Raw genomic sequence first — 17,689 nt, forward strand, 5'->3', positions numbered from 1 at the left:
TCGAACAATGATGGACCTGGCCTGCCACCCATACTTTATTGTGCCATATGTAAAGGGGTCTATCTTGCTGATCTTACATAACTTACAGGTCTTCTACAGTGGGATACTAAGGTGGTAAAATATGGGGGTTGTATCTCCAAAATGCATGACAGTTCCAAACAGATGGTAAATCCATGCCAAATATGGAAATTGTCACCAAATTTAATAGTTACAGTAAGTGTCTGATACTTAGAGATTTAAAATAATTAAAATCAATGCAAACTACCTGAAAGTTATTGAAATGAAAAATATGTAAATGAAATGTAAATAATATATAGCCACAAGTAGTCTGCAGGTGCAGATTAGTCATAAATAGCATACATTAAACTAAGTCAAAACAATGAAAAACTAACCTATCTTTGTGGCCTACAATCCCTATAGAAATATCTCAAATCTTAGATTCTGCACCAGATCGGACATTGCACGTAGTTCATTAGACCCAGAAAAACTGCTTTCTGAATTTGTCCTTAGATCTTGTACTTCTATATGCATGTGAGTGTCTGGGAACTGTAACTGTTACAACACTGATGGCTCAGCATATTCTGACTCTTAATTAATTCCAATGCAACAATGAAATTGACAAAACTTTCTTGGGGAGAATACTGAATATTACTAATATTTGTCAAATCTTGGCAAGTCTATTTCTTATACTGTTATCTTGATAAACTTCCTTCATTGATATCATCTTCAATAAGTGAGCTGTGCATTAAAAAAAGGAGGTCCTTAAGGTTTATATTTCAACTGCAAAAGCATCAGAAAATAATCATGCTATCTGGGAATATTTAATAAACGTAAGTTCTTGCACTTAATACCAAGGAACTGATTGTGGACTTCAACAAGGGTAAGGCCAGGGAATATAAACCAATCCTCATAGAGGGATCAGAAGTGGATAGAATGAGCAATTTCCAAGTTCTTGGGTGTCAATATCTCGGAGGACCTAACATGGACACAACACATTGATGCAACTGTAAAGGTGGCAAGACAGCAGCTATATTTCATTAGGAGTTTGGGGAGATTTGGCTTGTCAACTAAACACTCAAAAACTTCTACAAATGTACCATGGAGAGTATTCTGACTGGTTGCATCACCATCTGGAATGGGGAGGGGGGTGCGGAGGCTACTGCACAAGATCGAAATAAGTTGCAGAAACTTGTAAAATTAGTCTGATCTATCACGGGTACCAGCCTTCATAGTATCCACAACATCTTCAAGGAGCGGTGCCTTAGAAAGGTGGCGTCCAACATTGAGGATCCTCACATTGTTACCATCAGGAAGAAGGTACAGAAGCTTGATTCAGGAATAGCTTCTTCCCCTTTGCCATCCAATGTCTAAATGGACACTGAACCCATGAATACTACCTCACTACTTTTTATTTCTGTTCTTTTTGGACTACTTATTTTAACTCAACTATTTAGTAGATACTTAATGTAAGCAACACACACAAAATGCTCAGGAATTCTGCAGACTAGGCAGCATCTATAGAAAAGAGTAAGCAGTCGATATTTTGGGCCAAGACCAGGTCTTGGATTTCCAGCATCTGCAGATTCTCTTTTGATTTGCTTATGGTTAATGTAACTCTTGTTTTTCTATATTTATTTATCATGCTGTAAAGTTAACAAATTCTATGACATATGCCGGTGATATTTAATCTGATTCTAATCTTTAAAACCTCTGACTTTCTGAGTCATTGTTGTCTTACTTAACTGATAGAACAAAAAGATAGCCTGACGTCTACAAGATAAGCCAGAAACAGCAGATATTTTACTTTCTTTCCATGATAATAATGATGAACATATCTAGTTGGATTGATGAGAATAATGTTAAATAATGTTAAATAATGAATGGAAAATACATCATAAGAGCTGGTAATCATCAGATTGCATGTGTTGAGCAGCAGTCCTTTTACACTCCAGAGGAAAAAAGACAACATTATATTTCTAACAGAAAACCTTACTCAGTCATTTGCATTATCAACAAGATGCCAGAAATATTTAACAGGAAACATCTGTGGAGAAAATTGGAAGGTGATGTAATGAGTTTAACATACAATTGTAAGGTAATTAGGCTAAATAATTCAATACTTTGACATTTGTTGTTTTGTGAGCGGATCTCTCCACATTAATTTTAGGAACGAAGTCTCAATTTTTTGCTGATCTGGGGTTTAGACAGCTATTTATTTTTAGCATTTCCTCAGTGCACAGTGAAATCTGGTTTACTCCAATCAGCCTGTTAATTTACTCCTCAGCAATCCTGTTTGCTATTTTTTAGTGGATCACTGGATAATTTTGAAAAACAAGTTCTGAGAAAAAAGCTGCAGAAAGTAACAGAAATCTCTCTTTCAAACGCAATTCATCTTATAAGACTCTGTAAGAAATCCAGTTCTAATTGTACAACACTGTAAGTGGACACTTTTAGCCAAAGTGCTGCTGTAGGTAATCATCAATTCATTGATATGAAAGTGAAGAATGGATTTTCAGAACACAATTAATTTTTTTTGTACAAAATGAAAATGAAGTACTATTTCATTACTGGAAAAGAAAGCTGACTGGTGGTGTAGTGGAATCAGCACTGGACTTCAAGGCCAGTGGTCCCAGGTTTGAATCCAGCTTGCTCCTTGCACGTTTTCCATCCATGCCGGGTTGTGTGTTGAGTTAGTAACTTGATCTCATTAAAAAACAGACCAGGAAATGGCAAAAAATGCCACCTGATGCGCAACAAGATACTAAAAGGAGCAACAACAACCTTGAAGAAGGACAGCAAACACAACCTCTCTCAATCGTCTGCATATCAACAAAATGCCAGAAATATTAAACAGATAGAAAACATCTTTGGAGAAAATTTGTAGCCAATGGAATAAGCTTAACATATAATTGTAATGAAATTAGATAATTAAATTTAGGGGAGTGAGAGGAAGAGATTAGGGGAGCGGTACATCAAGGACATTAAATGAATAGGCCAGATGTCACCGAGTCCTAGGGCTGGTTGGTTTAAAAAAGTACGTATTTAAAAATCAACATTTCAGAGCTGAATCAAAACTCAAACAATCCAACGAGTGATGTTTGCTCTCCTGGACAGGGCTCTGTACATCAGGCACTTTGAAGGACAAGACAGTTACTACCATAATGGTTTCTCCAAAATCCTTCAAATTCATAGAAAGGGTATGTAAACCAATGTCAGCATCCTTGTCTAGCAGAATGTTCACAGCACTGAAGCCCTTTCAACATTACCAGCTCCATCAATATATACCATTGGCCAGTACAGCACAGGAACCAGACCTTCTGCTCACCATGTCTGTGCCGACCATGATGCCAATCCACTTAATCCCATCCACCTACCTGCACATGTAGTGCCTTCAAACAATATTTATCTCCTGCAGCTTTTTTCACATTTTACTGTCTCATTTTCTAAATTTAACATATACTTAAGTTGGACTTTTTGAGCACACCATCATGTCAAATAAAAAGAAAAAAATCCTAAATCTGTTAATGATTTATGAAAAATTAAAAACCAAAATTGTGAGGCTTAAAAAGTTTTCATCCTCTTTGTAATTACTATGCTAACTTTCCTCAGGTACAATACACTATTACCTTAACTTTCTCCCACCCCTACCACTGCTTAATGCAGAGATCATTCGCTCTGTGATTCCGTTGTCCATTCGTCCCTCTCAACACATCCCTGCAAGCAACCTAAGTGATAAACCTGCCCATTCACCTCCATTCAGGAACCCAAACAGTCCTTCCAGGTGAGGCGACACTTCACCTGCAGATCTGCTGGGGTTGTATATTGTATCCAGTGCTCGTGATGTGGCCTCCTCTACATTGCTGGAAATTGAGGGATCACTTCAGTGAGCGCCCCTGCTCCATCCACCAAAAGCAGAACTTCCCAGTGGCCAAACCATTTTAATTCTGATTTCCATTCTCATTCTGACATGCCAGTCCATGGCCTCCTCATGTGCCTAGATGAGTCAACCTTCAGGGTGGAGGAGAAACACAATTATATTCCACGGCATTGCCTCCAACCTGATGGAATGAATATCAATTTCCTCTGCTGCTAATAAAAGAAACCCTTCCCCCTCCCCTATTCCCCACTCTGGCCTCATTCCTCTTCTCTCCTGCCCATCACCTTCCTCCTTCCCTTTCTCCCATGGTCCACTCTTCTCTCCTATCAGATTCCTTCCTTTCCAACCCCTTATCTTTCCTATGCACCTGGCATAAGACCATAAGACATAGGAACAGAATTAGGCCATTAAGAACATTGAGTCTGCTTCGCCATTTCATTATGACTGCTCCAGGATCCCATTCAACCCCATTCACCTACCTTCTCAGCACATCCCTTGATGCCCTGAACAATCAGGAATCTATCAGCTTCCTCTCTGAATATACCTATGGACTTGCCCTCCACCACAGAATATGGGATAGCAAGCCACAGATTCACCACTCCTTGACTCAAAAAGCAATTGTCCCCTTACTTCTGATCTAAAAGGATACCCCTCAACTTTGAGGCTGTGCTCCCTAGTTCTGTATACTCCCACCAGAGGAAACATCCTCTTCACATCCACCTTATCTAGTTCTTTCAACATTCAGTGAGTTTCAAAGAAATCCCTTTTTATTCTTCTAAATTCCAGTAAGTAAAGGCCCAAAGCTGTCAAACAGTCCTCATTAGTAACCCCTTCATTCCCAGAATCATCCTCGCAAACCTCCCCTGGACTTTTTCCAATGACAGTACATCCTTTCTGAGATAAGAGGCCCAAAAGTGTTGACAATACTCCAAGTGTGGCCTGACTAGTGTCTTATAAAGCCTTAGTATTATTTCCTTGCTTTTATATTCTATTCCCCTTGAAGTAAACGGCAACATTGCATTTGCCTTCTTTACGACAGTCTCAACCTATAAATCAACCTTCTGGCAGTCTTGCACGAGGGTTCCTAACTCCCTTTGCACCTCTGAAGTTTGAATTTTCTCCCCATTTAGATTATAGTCTGCACTTTTGTTCCTTTTACCAAAATGCCTTATCCTACATTTCCCAACACTGTATTCCATCTGACACATTTTTTGCCATTCTTCCAATGTGACTAAGTCTGCTGCAATTGCATTGTTTCTTCAGCATTATCTACCGCTCCACCTATCTTTGTATCATCCAAAAACTTTGCCACAAAGCCATTACTCCACTATCTAAATCACTGACAAACAATGTGAAAAGTAGCAGTTCTGATACTGACCCCTGAGGAACACTACCAATCACCGGCAGCCATCCAGAAAAGGCCCCCATTATTCCCACTCACTGCCTCCTGCCTGTCAGCCATTCCTCTATCCATGCCAGTATATTTCCCGTAAAACCATAGGATTTTGTCATGCAAGGCACCTTATCAAGTCCCTTCTGAAAATCTAAGTAAATGACATTCACTGCTTCTCCTTGTCTACCCTGCTTTTTACTTCCTGAAAGAATTCTAACAGATTTGTCAGACAAGATTTTCCTTTACAGAAACCATGCTGACTTTGATTATTTATCATTTGTCTCTGAAACCTCATCCTTGATAATGGACTCCAACACTTTCCCAACAAGTGAGGTTAAGCTTACTGGCCTTCCTCCCTTCTTACAGAATGGAGTGACATTTTCTAATTTCCTAGTCCTTTGGAACTATGCTGGAATCAAGGATTCCTGAAAGATCATGACCAATGCACTCATTATCTCTTCAAAAACCCTTTTATTTTGTATATAACAGAAAACTTTTAGTATCCTGCTTTATGTTATCATCTACTTTCCCCTCATATTTCATCTTTTCCCTTCTTATAGCATTTTTAGTTGCTTTGTGTTAGATTTTAAAAGCTTCCCAATCATCCAACTTCCCATTCACTTTTGCTACCTTATATGCCCTTTTCTTGGCTTTTATGCAGTCTTTAACTTCCCTTGTCAGCGACGGTTGCCTGGCACTGCCATTTGAGAATAACTTCTTCTGTAGGACATATCTATCCTGCGCCTTGTGAACTATTTCCAGAAATTTCAGCCACCTCTGTTCTGCCATCATCCCCACCAGAATCCCCCTCCAATCCACCTGTGAAGCTCTTCTCTCATGCCCCTTTATTTCTTTGATACATGTGTCTTATGCTTCTCCCTCTCAAACTGCAGTATAAATTCAATAATATTATGATCACTGCTTCTTAAAGGGTTCCTTTACATTAAGGTGACTAATAAAATCAGGGTTATAACACAACATTCAATCAAAGGAGACTTTCCCCGAGTAGGATCAAGCACAAGCTGCTCTAAAAAGCCATCTTGTGGAGACATTCAATGAATTCCCTCCCTTGCGATCCGACACAAACCTGGTTTTCCCCATTGCCTTGCATATTGAACCCCCCCCCCCCCCGATTACAATTGTGACGTTATCCTTATTAAACGCTCTTTCCAGCTCCTTTTGCAATTTCATGGACATGTTGTCACGGACTAGAGGCTTGTAAGTGTCAGGGGGCAGGAGTGAGTGCCATTGCTATTACAAAGGAGAAAGTGCTAGGCAAGCTGAAAGGTCTTAAGGCGGGTGAGTCACCTGGACCAGACTGACTACGTCCCAGAGTCGTCCTTCAGCACAGTGTGCAAAGCTAATTGAGACCTATCCAAAAAGACTACTGGCTGTAATAGCTGCGAGAGATGGTTCAAGTAGGTACTGAGCAAAGGGGGAAGAAATGCTGACATTTCAGTATGAATTTTTAGTTTTTCATGCTTTTTTGGCTCGACTGGAGAAAAAAGGAGCTCATGGTTCACAAATAAAAATTCTCGGTTAAATTGATCAAAATTCCTGGTTTTAAACTCATTTATGTGAACAAAGGGTTGGGGCTGAAAACTTTTACAAACCGCTGTATCCCTCTTTTCCTTACTTCTTCATGTGGCTGTCTAAATGTTTTTTAAACAGTTGCTATTATATTTCTTGTACCACTTCCTCGGCAGAGTTACTTGTAATAAGCTATTAAATTGTAAGAGAAGAAGGAGTCTCATTCTCTAATTTTGTGGAGAAATGATTTTGAGGAATAAGGAAGCCAGTTACTTGAAAACATACCAAAACCGCTGAGAGACCAGGTATGAGGGTTTACACAGTGTGACATGCTTCCAAAAATAACTATATTTCAAGTTGAGAAAAAGTACGTTTGATCTTGTATTACAAAACCAGCAAAGACGAATGATCTTATAGCAATAAATTGAAACTAAAATTAGAGATATAGTGAAATTAATGGAAAAAGCGAAATAAATATTCCAATTAGCACAACTAAGCAGTCAACAAAAAAAATAATTCCCTGGTTGCCTATAACTCTAACCTAGACTAATCAACTAACAAAGACAAAGTATGAATACATAACTGTACTCATTAGGTTCTACCATGCCCCAATCCATATGACAAATTATCAGTAATAAATGTGCACCCTAAAATACAATACAGACAGACATGATTCCTACAATGTGTATGATAATGTTATGCTTGAATGACAAAATAAAAGCAAAATAAATTTAATTACAGAATATCAATCTGACTTAGCTGTGAAATGTAATACTTTGTTTTTGGCTAATTAAGTGTCACAAAGCAAATGGGGATATACAACCAGTCTGACAACTTGTGAATGTGGAACTGAGCCACAAACTATGCAACATCCCCTGCAATGCCCATCACTAGAGGAACCCTGTACTGGCGCAGATCTTACCGAATTGAGCAACAAGGAGCAAAACTGTGTCCAGTTCTGGCTGGGACATGTACAGACTGACCGTGGACATGGTAAGGAGAAGAGGCTAATTAAGCACTTGCTTTTCACCACCAATGTTTTAACGTAATTTGTATCCAAGGTCTACAAAAAGAGCGCAGGGTTGAAGTTCAAATAAATTTCAACATTGAAGCTTTCGATCTAACCACAGGAACATTTTTATGGAAAATGCAGAGTTTCTTCATTACATCTCGAACACTTAGAATGGATGTTCAAGGTAATTTACCCCTTATTCCATTAAAAAAGTAAAAATATTTCCAATATGACTTTCAATTCATATTCCATTCAATCTCTGCTTAAATATGTCTATGAAATTCACGTTATTCACTTCATCTAATTTGTTGAAGCTGATACTACTTTCTAACTACTCTCTGGATAAAGAAATTCTCCCACATTCCACACTGAATTTATTAGTGACTTTTTTATTTAAATAGCCCATAGTTTTGAACAATAGTGGACTCAAGCTATCTTAATGGACTGAGTTATAATTTTCAAGACCTCAAAATAAAGACGAGACTAGCTTTATTTGTCACACGTACATTGAATTTGCATCAAAACAAATCAGTGGACTTTGCTGGGAAGCTTACGAGTGTCACCATGTTTCCAGCGCCAAAGTGGGATGCCCTCAATTCACTAACCCTCACCTTACATCTTTGGAATGGGGGAGGAAACTCCCACAGTTATAGAGAGAACGCACAAACTCCATACAGACAATGTTGTTGGGGCCGATTAACTGGACTCTGACAATTTGCACTCGTTCTTCAATCACACTTTAGTTACTTGTGAACAAGAAGAGCATGACCCCTGTTCTGAAGTCTGAACAATGAAATACCACTTTTATACAGAAATTTATGAGTTATATACAATTATTGATCCATGGAAACATTGTGCACTTCTGAATCTCACAATTTACATATTTAAGGACCAAGCATATTTCAGGTGTTACTAATCAATTAAATCTACACATTAATGGCCAATTATACTTGAGAATTAGTAAAATAACTGTCCAACAGTAAGTGTTGCCCTAGAATCCTTCATTTGCATCTTTATCTTGTCTTGGTATGCTTGATGACCTCGTTCCCAGGCTTGGACAGAAAGGCTGTGCAAGAGTTAGACCTTCAAAGGCCACGCTCAACCTGGGTGACCGCACTATGCCTGCACACACTCTGTGTCAACTTAACATATTGACTGTTGCTGTAGATGTTGAATTCCTCACAAAGAAAGGATGAACAAAATGCCTGTGCTTTGTTCAGTTTGCATACGATTTTAATCTTTGCTTTGCTGCAATTTCCACAGAAGTGGGAATTAAACCCCGATGTTATAACTGGAGTGTGTTAAACACTATGATAACAAACGACCCCTACTGTCAAAGTCTTTTCTTGAGAGTAGACCCCAACCTGGTTCAATTTACTGTGACGGTTGAACACTCTTCTACGACTATCCTTCCAACTACTCCTTTTATTTTTTCTGTAATTTATTTTTTATTGAAGTTCATCATCAAACATTTCCATAAGATGTATTTCAGATATTGTACACATATATATCATATAGTCATATATGCCACAAATCTCCACATAATATTTATCTGAGGTATACACTTACAGAAAAGAGAGGAAAGAAAGAACAAGTGAAAGGAGAAAACTATGTACAAGTAGGCAGTGATTTTTTTAACAGCATATTCATTGATTTGTGAGGATAAAACCAGGCCTATGAGGTGTTATGTAGTTAAACCATTTTTCCCAGTATGAATCAAATTGCTCCAGCTTATGATTAACAGATGCTGTTATCTTCTACATTTTGTAAATGTCCATTGTAATTGCCACCCATGCAGTTAAGGTTGGGCTCTTCTGTGACAACCATTTCCTAGTAAGAGTCTTTTTACCAGCCACTAGCAGTATATTCATTAAATATTTATCTCTTTTCAACCATTCTTGAGGTATATACCCAAAATATATGGTCTTACTTGCTAAGGGTATTTCACATTTAAAGATGTCTTGTAGGGCATTGCGTATTCCACTCCAATAGTCTTTGATAACGGGGCATTCCCAGAAAATATGATACTGGCTTATATTTTGATTTCCACAATTTCTCCAGCAAACAGGGAGGTTACTATCATAATGGGATTTCTGAGAGGGTGTAATAAAATACCTTATCAAGTTTTTCCCATCCAAACTCCCTCCATTTCTGTGAACTGTTACAGATAACCATTGATACCTCCATATTATGTCCATTCTTCCAGATATAATTATTCCTCCTTCCTTCTCCCATTTTGTTTTAATGTATGAAGTCGAATGTGTTTCAAGATTTGACAAACCCTTATACATGCTTTAAATGATTCTACTACCATTATCCGAATTGTATGCTTTTCTAAATAGCTCTCTAAGAGAAGGAAGGCCCCATCCCCCCATTTCCTTGGCTAATTGCAAAGTTTTGAGATGAACTCTAGGCCTTTTACCTTGCCAAATATATCTTGATAAAGTGTTGTTCCATTCATTGAATTGATTTTGATTAATCTCTATTGGTAGGGTCTGAAAGAGATAGTCTGGGCAGTATATTCATTTTAACAGATTCAATCCCTGAACTGAGACTGAAAAAAAGGAATTAGGTTCCATCTTGATGTATTTTCCTTAATTTTATTATATATAGGGTGATAATTGCATTCTGATAATTTTTGCCAAATCTTTTGGCATAATGATGCTCAAATATTTGAAAGACTCTGTGTGCCATGCCCAGGGATATCTACTTTCAATTTCTCTTGGTGGGCTATAGTAGCATGAAAGTAATTAGGTTTTATCTATGTTGATTTTGTATCCTGATAATTGATCATATTGTTCAAAGGACGAAAGAGTATGTTGGTTGCCCGAGATAGGTCAAAATATCATCCACATAACAAGCCAATTTATGCTCTGTCCCTTTAACAGTAATTCCCCTGATATCTTCATTTTGTCTGATGTATTGAGCTAATGGTTCCAGATATAATGTGAAGAGTAGTGGTGACCATGCACAACCCTGTCTCATGCCCCTTTCTAGGGTAAGACTATTTGATAAATATCCATTGATTTTAATCCTAGCAGTAGGGTTGTCATATAGTGCCTGCATAGTTTTAATAATTGTGTCATGGAAACCAAATCTATGTAAAACTCTGTAAGAAACTCCAATTAACCGAATCAATGCCTTTTCAGCGTCCACTCTTATCACTATTGCTTCGATTTTTAAAAATATATGGTCCATAAAGTGAAGTGTCCTTCGTATATTGTCTTGTGCTTGACGTTGTTGTATAAAACCTGTCTGATTATTATGTATCAGTATGGTTAAAAACTCTTCTAATCATTTGGCCATGATGGAGGTAAATAATCTAAAATCTACATTAAGAACGGATATTGGTCTAAATGACCCACATTCCATTTTATCCTTGCCTTCTTTCGGTATAGCTGAGATTATTGCTTCCTTCCAGCTGGGTGGCATTTGAGCCTTTTTTAGAGCCCAGTTCAGTGTGGGGAGTAAGACAGGAAGTAACTCATTTTTAAATTCTTTATACCACTCTGCCGTATACCCATCTGACCCTGGTGACTTGCTTAATTTAAGCCAATAATTGTAGCTTTTAGTTCAACTTCAGTTATGTCAGCAGTCATCATTCTATTTTGTTCTTCGCTTCAAGTGGGTAACTCTAGAGAATTCAGGAAGGTGTCAATTTGGGTTATGCTTCCTCCTTGAGCGTTGGAATATAGAGTTTTGTAAAACACTTTAAAAGTTTCTTGAATTTCACTTAGCAAACACGAGGAAATCTGCAGATGCTGGAAATTCAAACAACATACACAAAATGCTGGTGGAACACAGCAGGCCAGGTAGCATCTATAGGGTCTCGGCCCGAAACGTTGACAGTGCTTCTTCTTATAGATGCTGCCTGGCCTGCTGTGTTCCACCAGCATTTTGAATTTCACTTAGCTTATTTTTTTTATCATTTTTGATCTTGGATCCCTAATTCTATGAATTGTATTTTCTACTATTTTTTTTCAGTTTCCACGCCAGTATTTACATAGAGTTAGATCCACTTTCATGCCTCTGTTTCAGAAACATTAACTTTTTCCTGATTTCTTGTGTAGCTAAACTATTAATTTTATTCCAAATTTTTAAAAATTTCCCCGAATGTATCCTGTGCCAAATTCAATTTGTGTTTTTTTTTCTAGTTTCTTCAGTCTATTTTGTAATTCCTCTAATGTTTTATTCCTTTCTTATATGAAGATATCGCTATAATTTTCTCTCTTAAGACAGCCTTCAGAGTATCCCATAGAATGGAAGGTGAAACCTTTCCATTATTGAATTCTAAGTAAAGACCAATTTCTTTTTTAATTTGTTCCTTAAAGTAGGGATCATTGAGTAGACTTGAATTTAGTTTCCAAATAGTATTCTTTGGTTGTAGGTCAAAATCAACAGATAAATATATAGGTTCATGGTCACTTACATCTATTGTCCCAATTCCACAGGTGTTTATTTTGTCTTTGTCTTTTCCAAGTGTTATGAAATAGTCTATTCTTGTATATCCAGAATGGGGGGCAGAATAATGAGTGGAATCTCTTCTGTTGGGGAAAAGGTCCCTCCATATTAGACCAACATCCTCAAAAATTGTATTAACTTTCTTATGTAAGGATTTTGTTTCATAGGTTTTTCTATTGGAAGAGTCTAACTTTGTTTGTAATTGTAAATTTAAGTCTCCCCCACATATCAGGAGACCTTCAGTTTCTGTTACCATAATATTAGTAATTTTCTGAAATAAACTAATATCACTTCCTGGGGGTGTGCATGTATTCAATAGAGTAACTGAATTTCCATCTATATTCCCCCTTACCAGAATATATCTGCCCTCCTTATCTCCCATTTTTAATACTTTTTCAAAATTTAGCTCGCTTGAGATAAGAATAGCAACTCCTCTCCTATGTCCTGATTTATATGAGGAGAAAAACAAATTAGTGAAGCCCATTCTCTAGTTTTCCATGCTCATTATCAATTAAGTGAGTTTCCTGTAAATATACTACACGGGCTTGTTCTTTTTTCATTTTGGATAGAATTCTACTGCACTTGATTTGATTTAACAGCCCATTGACATTAAAAGAAATGAATTTTACTTTGTCCTTAGCCATGCGTATTTATCTGTCAATATATCATTGAAATTAGCAGAATAAAACTTAATTGATCTACTCCCTGAACAAGAAAGAACCAAGGAACACGAATAATAAAAAAAGGCAATGAAGGTGTGATTCCAAGGCTGAGGTCTCTAGCAGATGACCCTGGGTTGAGCTGGAGGAAGTGTCTAGCTATGAGGGATTGCCCCTCCTATCTCTGAATTGAGGGCTCCCATTGCTGTACCCATAAAAGTAAGTGAACAAATCTATGTCCATTACACAGAAAAGATTTCCCTACGTATTCTTCCCATACATATATTCTCATTTAGGTGGGGGGAAAAAGGAGTGAATGAATAAAAAAGAATAATTGAGTAATATAAAATCCACATTATAATAAGCATTTCTTGAGATAGGTAGAGCAAAGTCTATTTTTGCTTCTGTTTAACTTATCATCACTTTTAAACTTAGCCAAACCTTACGGCTCTTCTGGAGGAGGTGAAGGCTATCTTCGAAAAACTCATTAGTCTCTTCCTGATGTACTTCTCCCACCCTCCTCCCACCCCCTGCTTTCTCGATTCTCTCACTATTTTCCAAGCAGAGCGGGATAACTGCTCAGCCAGGCTTTCCCTCGGTTTGATTACACTGACGGGCAACCCTCTGGCCTTCATGTCTGTAGTCGCCTCGTCCACTGTCTGATACAGTTGGATTTCATCCTCATAAAACACTCGCAGTTTAGCAGGGTACAGAGTCTGGAAACCAATCTTTCCTTGCTTTAATATTCGCTTTACTTCAGAGTATTCTTTACATTTTTGCAGGACTGCTGGGGAGTAATCTTGATCGAAATATATTAATTTCCTGCCCAAAAACACCCTCTTCTTTCCCCAGGCCCTTCATAGAATCTCCACCTTGATATTGTATCGAAGCAATCTAATTACTGTTTAGCGTGGTTTATCTTCTGTCTCCAGTAGGCCTTGGGGTGAGCACACGATCTGCCCTCTCAATTTCAAGCTCCATAGTCGAAGGAATCTCCAGCGTGCCCCGCAGAAACTTTCCTACAAACTCCATCATAGACAAACCCTCCACTCCTTCGGGTACATTGTATATCCTGATAGTTTTCCGTCATGATCTTCCCTCCTGGTCAAGCAGTTTACTTTCCTGTTGATTTAATATTTTTACCATCTTACTTAGTATCTGTTCCACGTTTTCCATGCGATCTTCCACCTTCTCAATTTGTGTCTCTGCCACTGCTATTTCTTTGATTAACGTTGATGAGCTCGGACTTGATATCATTTAGTTGCAGTTTTATATATTTTTGGAATTCCCATATCTCTTCCAGAACTCTTATCACATTTGCCACTTTGCCTGAAAGAGGCCCCTCGTCAGCCTCGCTACCGCGTGTTCAGGTAGGAGAGCCGCTCACTGCACCCCTCTTGTCTACAGGTGCTGCAGTGATGCTTTTATTTATCTCCATTCTTTTTCCCCATTCTTGCTCCCCTTACCAATTCAGATATTTTCGAAAGATCTTATATTGGATGGATTAATGGGGCAAAATATGCATTTTTCCAGAGGAGCTATTGACTTAAGCTGTCATTCTGGGCGATGACATCACTGGAACCTCCAAATATTCCTTTTTAAACACCACAGTCAATGTGGATTATAAATAACAAATTTTCTTTACTCACTCAAGGATGTGAGCTTAGCACATTGCTCTACTTTTGCTACACACGTCTGCAAGGTTAGGCACAGCTTAAATGTTATCTATAAATTCGCCAATGGAAACTCACATGGCAAGGAGGAGCAAGATAGATTGGCTTGAGTGGTGTCAGTAAGACCAAGGAATTGATTACAGACTGCAGGAAGCAGAAGTCGGGAGAAGACACCACAGACCTCAATGAGGAGTCATTGGTGGAAAGTCTGAGCAGCTTCATGTTCCTGGCCATCAATATCTCAGAGGATCTATCCTGGGCCAAACACATTGATGCAATCACAAAGAAGGTATGTCAGTAGCTATAATTCATTAGGAGTTTGAGGAGAATTTGTTATGTCAAAGACTCTTGCAAGTTTCTACAAATATACAGTGGACAGCATTCTGACTGGATGATTTATTGCCTGGAATAGAGGCTCTAATGTGCAGGATCAAAAGAGGCTGCAGATTCAGCCTGTTCCATCATTGACACAATCCTCCCCACCATAAAGTACATCATCTAAAGGAGGTGCCCAAAGAAGGCAGTACCCATCAGTAAGGACCCTGACCATCTGGCAGATGCCCTCTTCTCATTACTACCTTCAGGGAGGAGTTACAGGAGTCTAAAGAAACATACTCAACATTTTAAGCTTCTTCCCCTCAGCCGTCAGATTTCTGAACAGTCCATGAACCCATAAAAACTACCCCAGTATTCCTTTCACACTTTTTTTTTTGGTAACAGATAGTTTTTTTTATGTCTTGCACTGTACTGCTGCCAAAAAATAACACATTTCATGACTTAGGTCAGTGATAATAAACCTGATTCTGATTCTATTCCCCCCAAATCAGGAAATCCCTAGCAACACTGCTGATCACAAATCTACCCCGACTCTGACCAAAATACCCTTTGATAAGATCCTTCTGCTGCAATCACTTAACTTGGTAGTTGCACATTGTCTAATTTATATTTAAGTAGAAATTGAATGAGATTAGCAAATTAGTAGATATACGAAGACACAAAATTTAGCTCCAAAGGTGCCTTACCTGTCTCCTAATAACTTCCATGTTGGTTTTAGCCTTTTCTATTAGCTCTTGGATAACTTCAGTATTTGCCTCATTTTTGTGTTCTCGAAAAGTGTCCCTAATCCTCCGGAGTGCAAATGTCCTTAAAAGATGAAAAGGAACACATTAGCATTTATTTTAACAGAATTCAATCCTATTTTATGGCACTTTGTTCACATAGACACATTTAACATAAAAACATTTTTGTGGTTCCTTATTTTGGGCTTCCTTACATGTTAATTGTTAGGTAATATTTTAATCAATACATTATTTAAAACAACAAAATTTAGATTGCTCCTTTATTATCCTATTGATGATGTTACTCTGTCCAAGATCATCACTATACGAGCCAACCAGAAGCCACGGATGACCGCAGAGGCGCGTGCAGTGCTGAGGTCCCGCGACTCCGCCTTCAGATCAGGCAACAAGGCAGCCCTAACAGCAGCAAGGGCCAAACTGTCCCGAGCCATCAGAGGGGCAAAGTGTGCACACGCCCAGCGAATCCACAGCCACTTCCAGGACAACGGCGACACGCAGCACATGTGGAAGGGCATCCAGGACATTTCCAATTACAGGACATCACCTGACTGTGCAGGTGATGCCTCCCTCCCAAGTGTGCTGAATAACTTCTATGCCTGGTTTGAGGCAGAAAATGACATGGTGGCGAGGAAGTCCACCCCTCCTATAAATGACCAGGTGCTGTGTCTCACTGTGGCAGATGTGAGAAGAACCCTGTGCAGGGTCAACCCACAGAGACTGCTGGACCAGACAACATTCCTGGTAGAGTGCTCAGAGGATGTGCAGACCAGCTAGCAGATGTTCTCACTGACATCTTCAACATCTCCCTGAGCAGCGCCACCATTCCAACGTGCTTCAAGGCCGCCACCATCGTCCCTGTGCTGAAGAAGTCTTCAGTGTCCTGCCTCAATGACTACTGTCCCGTTGCACTTACATCCATCATCATCAAGTGTTTCGAGAGGCTTGTCATGAGGCAGATCAAGACCCTGCTGACCCCCTCACTGGATCCCCTGTAGTTCGCGTACCGTCCCAACTGCTCGACAGACGAGGCCATTGCCACCACCCTCCACCTGGCCCTAACCCACCTGGACAAAAAAGACACGTACATTCGGATGCTGTTCATAGACTTCAGTTCAGCATTCAACACAATCATCCCTCAGAAACTGATTGGAAAGCTGAGCCTACTGGGCCTGAACACCTCCCTCTGCAACTGGATCCTAGACTTCCTGACTGGGAGACCTCAGTCAGTCTGGATCGGGAGCAGCATCTCCAACACCATCACTGAGCCAACACTGTTTTATTAAAGTATATCTACCTTTTAAGGTTCAACCCTCTACTCTCAGGCTCTGCAAGTTTAAAAAAATTAATTCAATTTGCAAATGGAAATTCAAAACACAGGAGGGAGTGTAATCTTATTCTAATTTTAACAAATCATTATTTATACAACTAATGCAAGCATGCAACATTCACACCCTCTTCCCTATAACACTAAGTAATAGATATTATTTCATGAAAGTTTTCCTTCAATCTACTATATATATATATCTATCCATGTACAAATATTAATGGCCAGATATCATACTATTACTTAACTCTCTTCCAAACTGTCTTTAGTAATGTGGCTTAATACTTAATCAACCGTAGTTTAGTCCATTAATAAAGCAAATTTTGTTAACCCTATCTGCCATATGATATACAGCAAAGTTTTGGTAAATGAAGGTTGGCATGGGCATGACAGGGCGAAGAGCTTTACTGTGTTGTGTGATACAGTGACTATGATTGGAACTTGAATGTCTATTATAGCTGCTCTGATCATGTGAATCTCCATAAAATGTGCTTCTGAGATGTCTTCCTTATTCTTTAACTGTGGCCTTCCTTCTATGATAGTTAACAGAACCTTCGGTTGCATCCCACCTCTTTCCCTGCATCACAACTTGCACTGCATGTTCTCCTGGAACTCACTGCCTACTAACCCCTAATGGATCAGCCTTCAAAATATCTGCTAACTTCCATAGTTTTCAACAAC

At 38.8% G+C, this 17,689-nt stretch overlaps 1 protein-coding gene across 1 annotated transcript in view; it reads right to left on the bottom strand.

Moving 5' to 3' along the window:
* Window positions 1–17,689, bottom strand: part of LOC132378605 (LYR motif-containing protein 4) — a 182,040-nt gene that overhangs the window by 118,334 nt on the left and 46,017 nt on the right. The window contains exon 2 of the mRNA XM_059945682.1: window positions 15,628–15,748. Coding sequence (XP_059801665.1) covers window positions 15,628–15,748 — 121 coding nt within the window. The remainder of the gene's footprint in view (window positions 1–15,627; window positions 15,749–17,689) is intronic.

Source organism: Hypanus sabinus, chromosome 20, assembly GCF_030144855.1.
Source record: "Hypanus sabinus isolate sHypSab1 chromosome 20, sHypSab1.hap1, whole genome shotgun sequence".
In the NCBI taxonomy this organism is placed as follows: domain Eukaryota; kingdom Metazoa; phylum Chordata; class Chondrichthyes; order Myliobatiformes; family Dasyatidae; genus Hypanus; species Hypanus sabinus.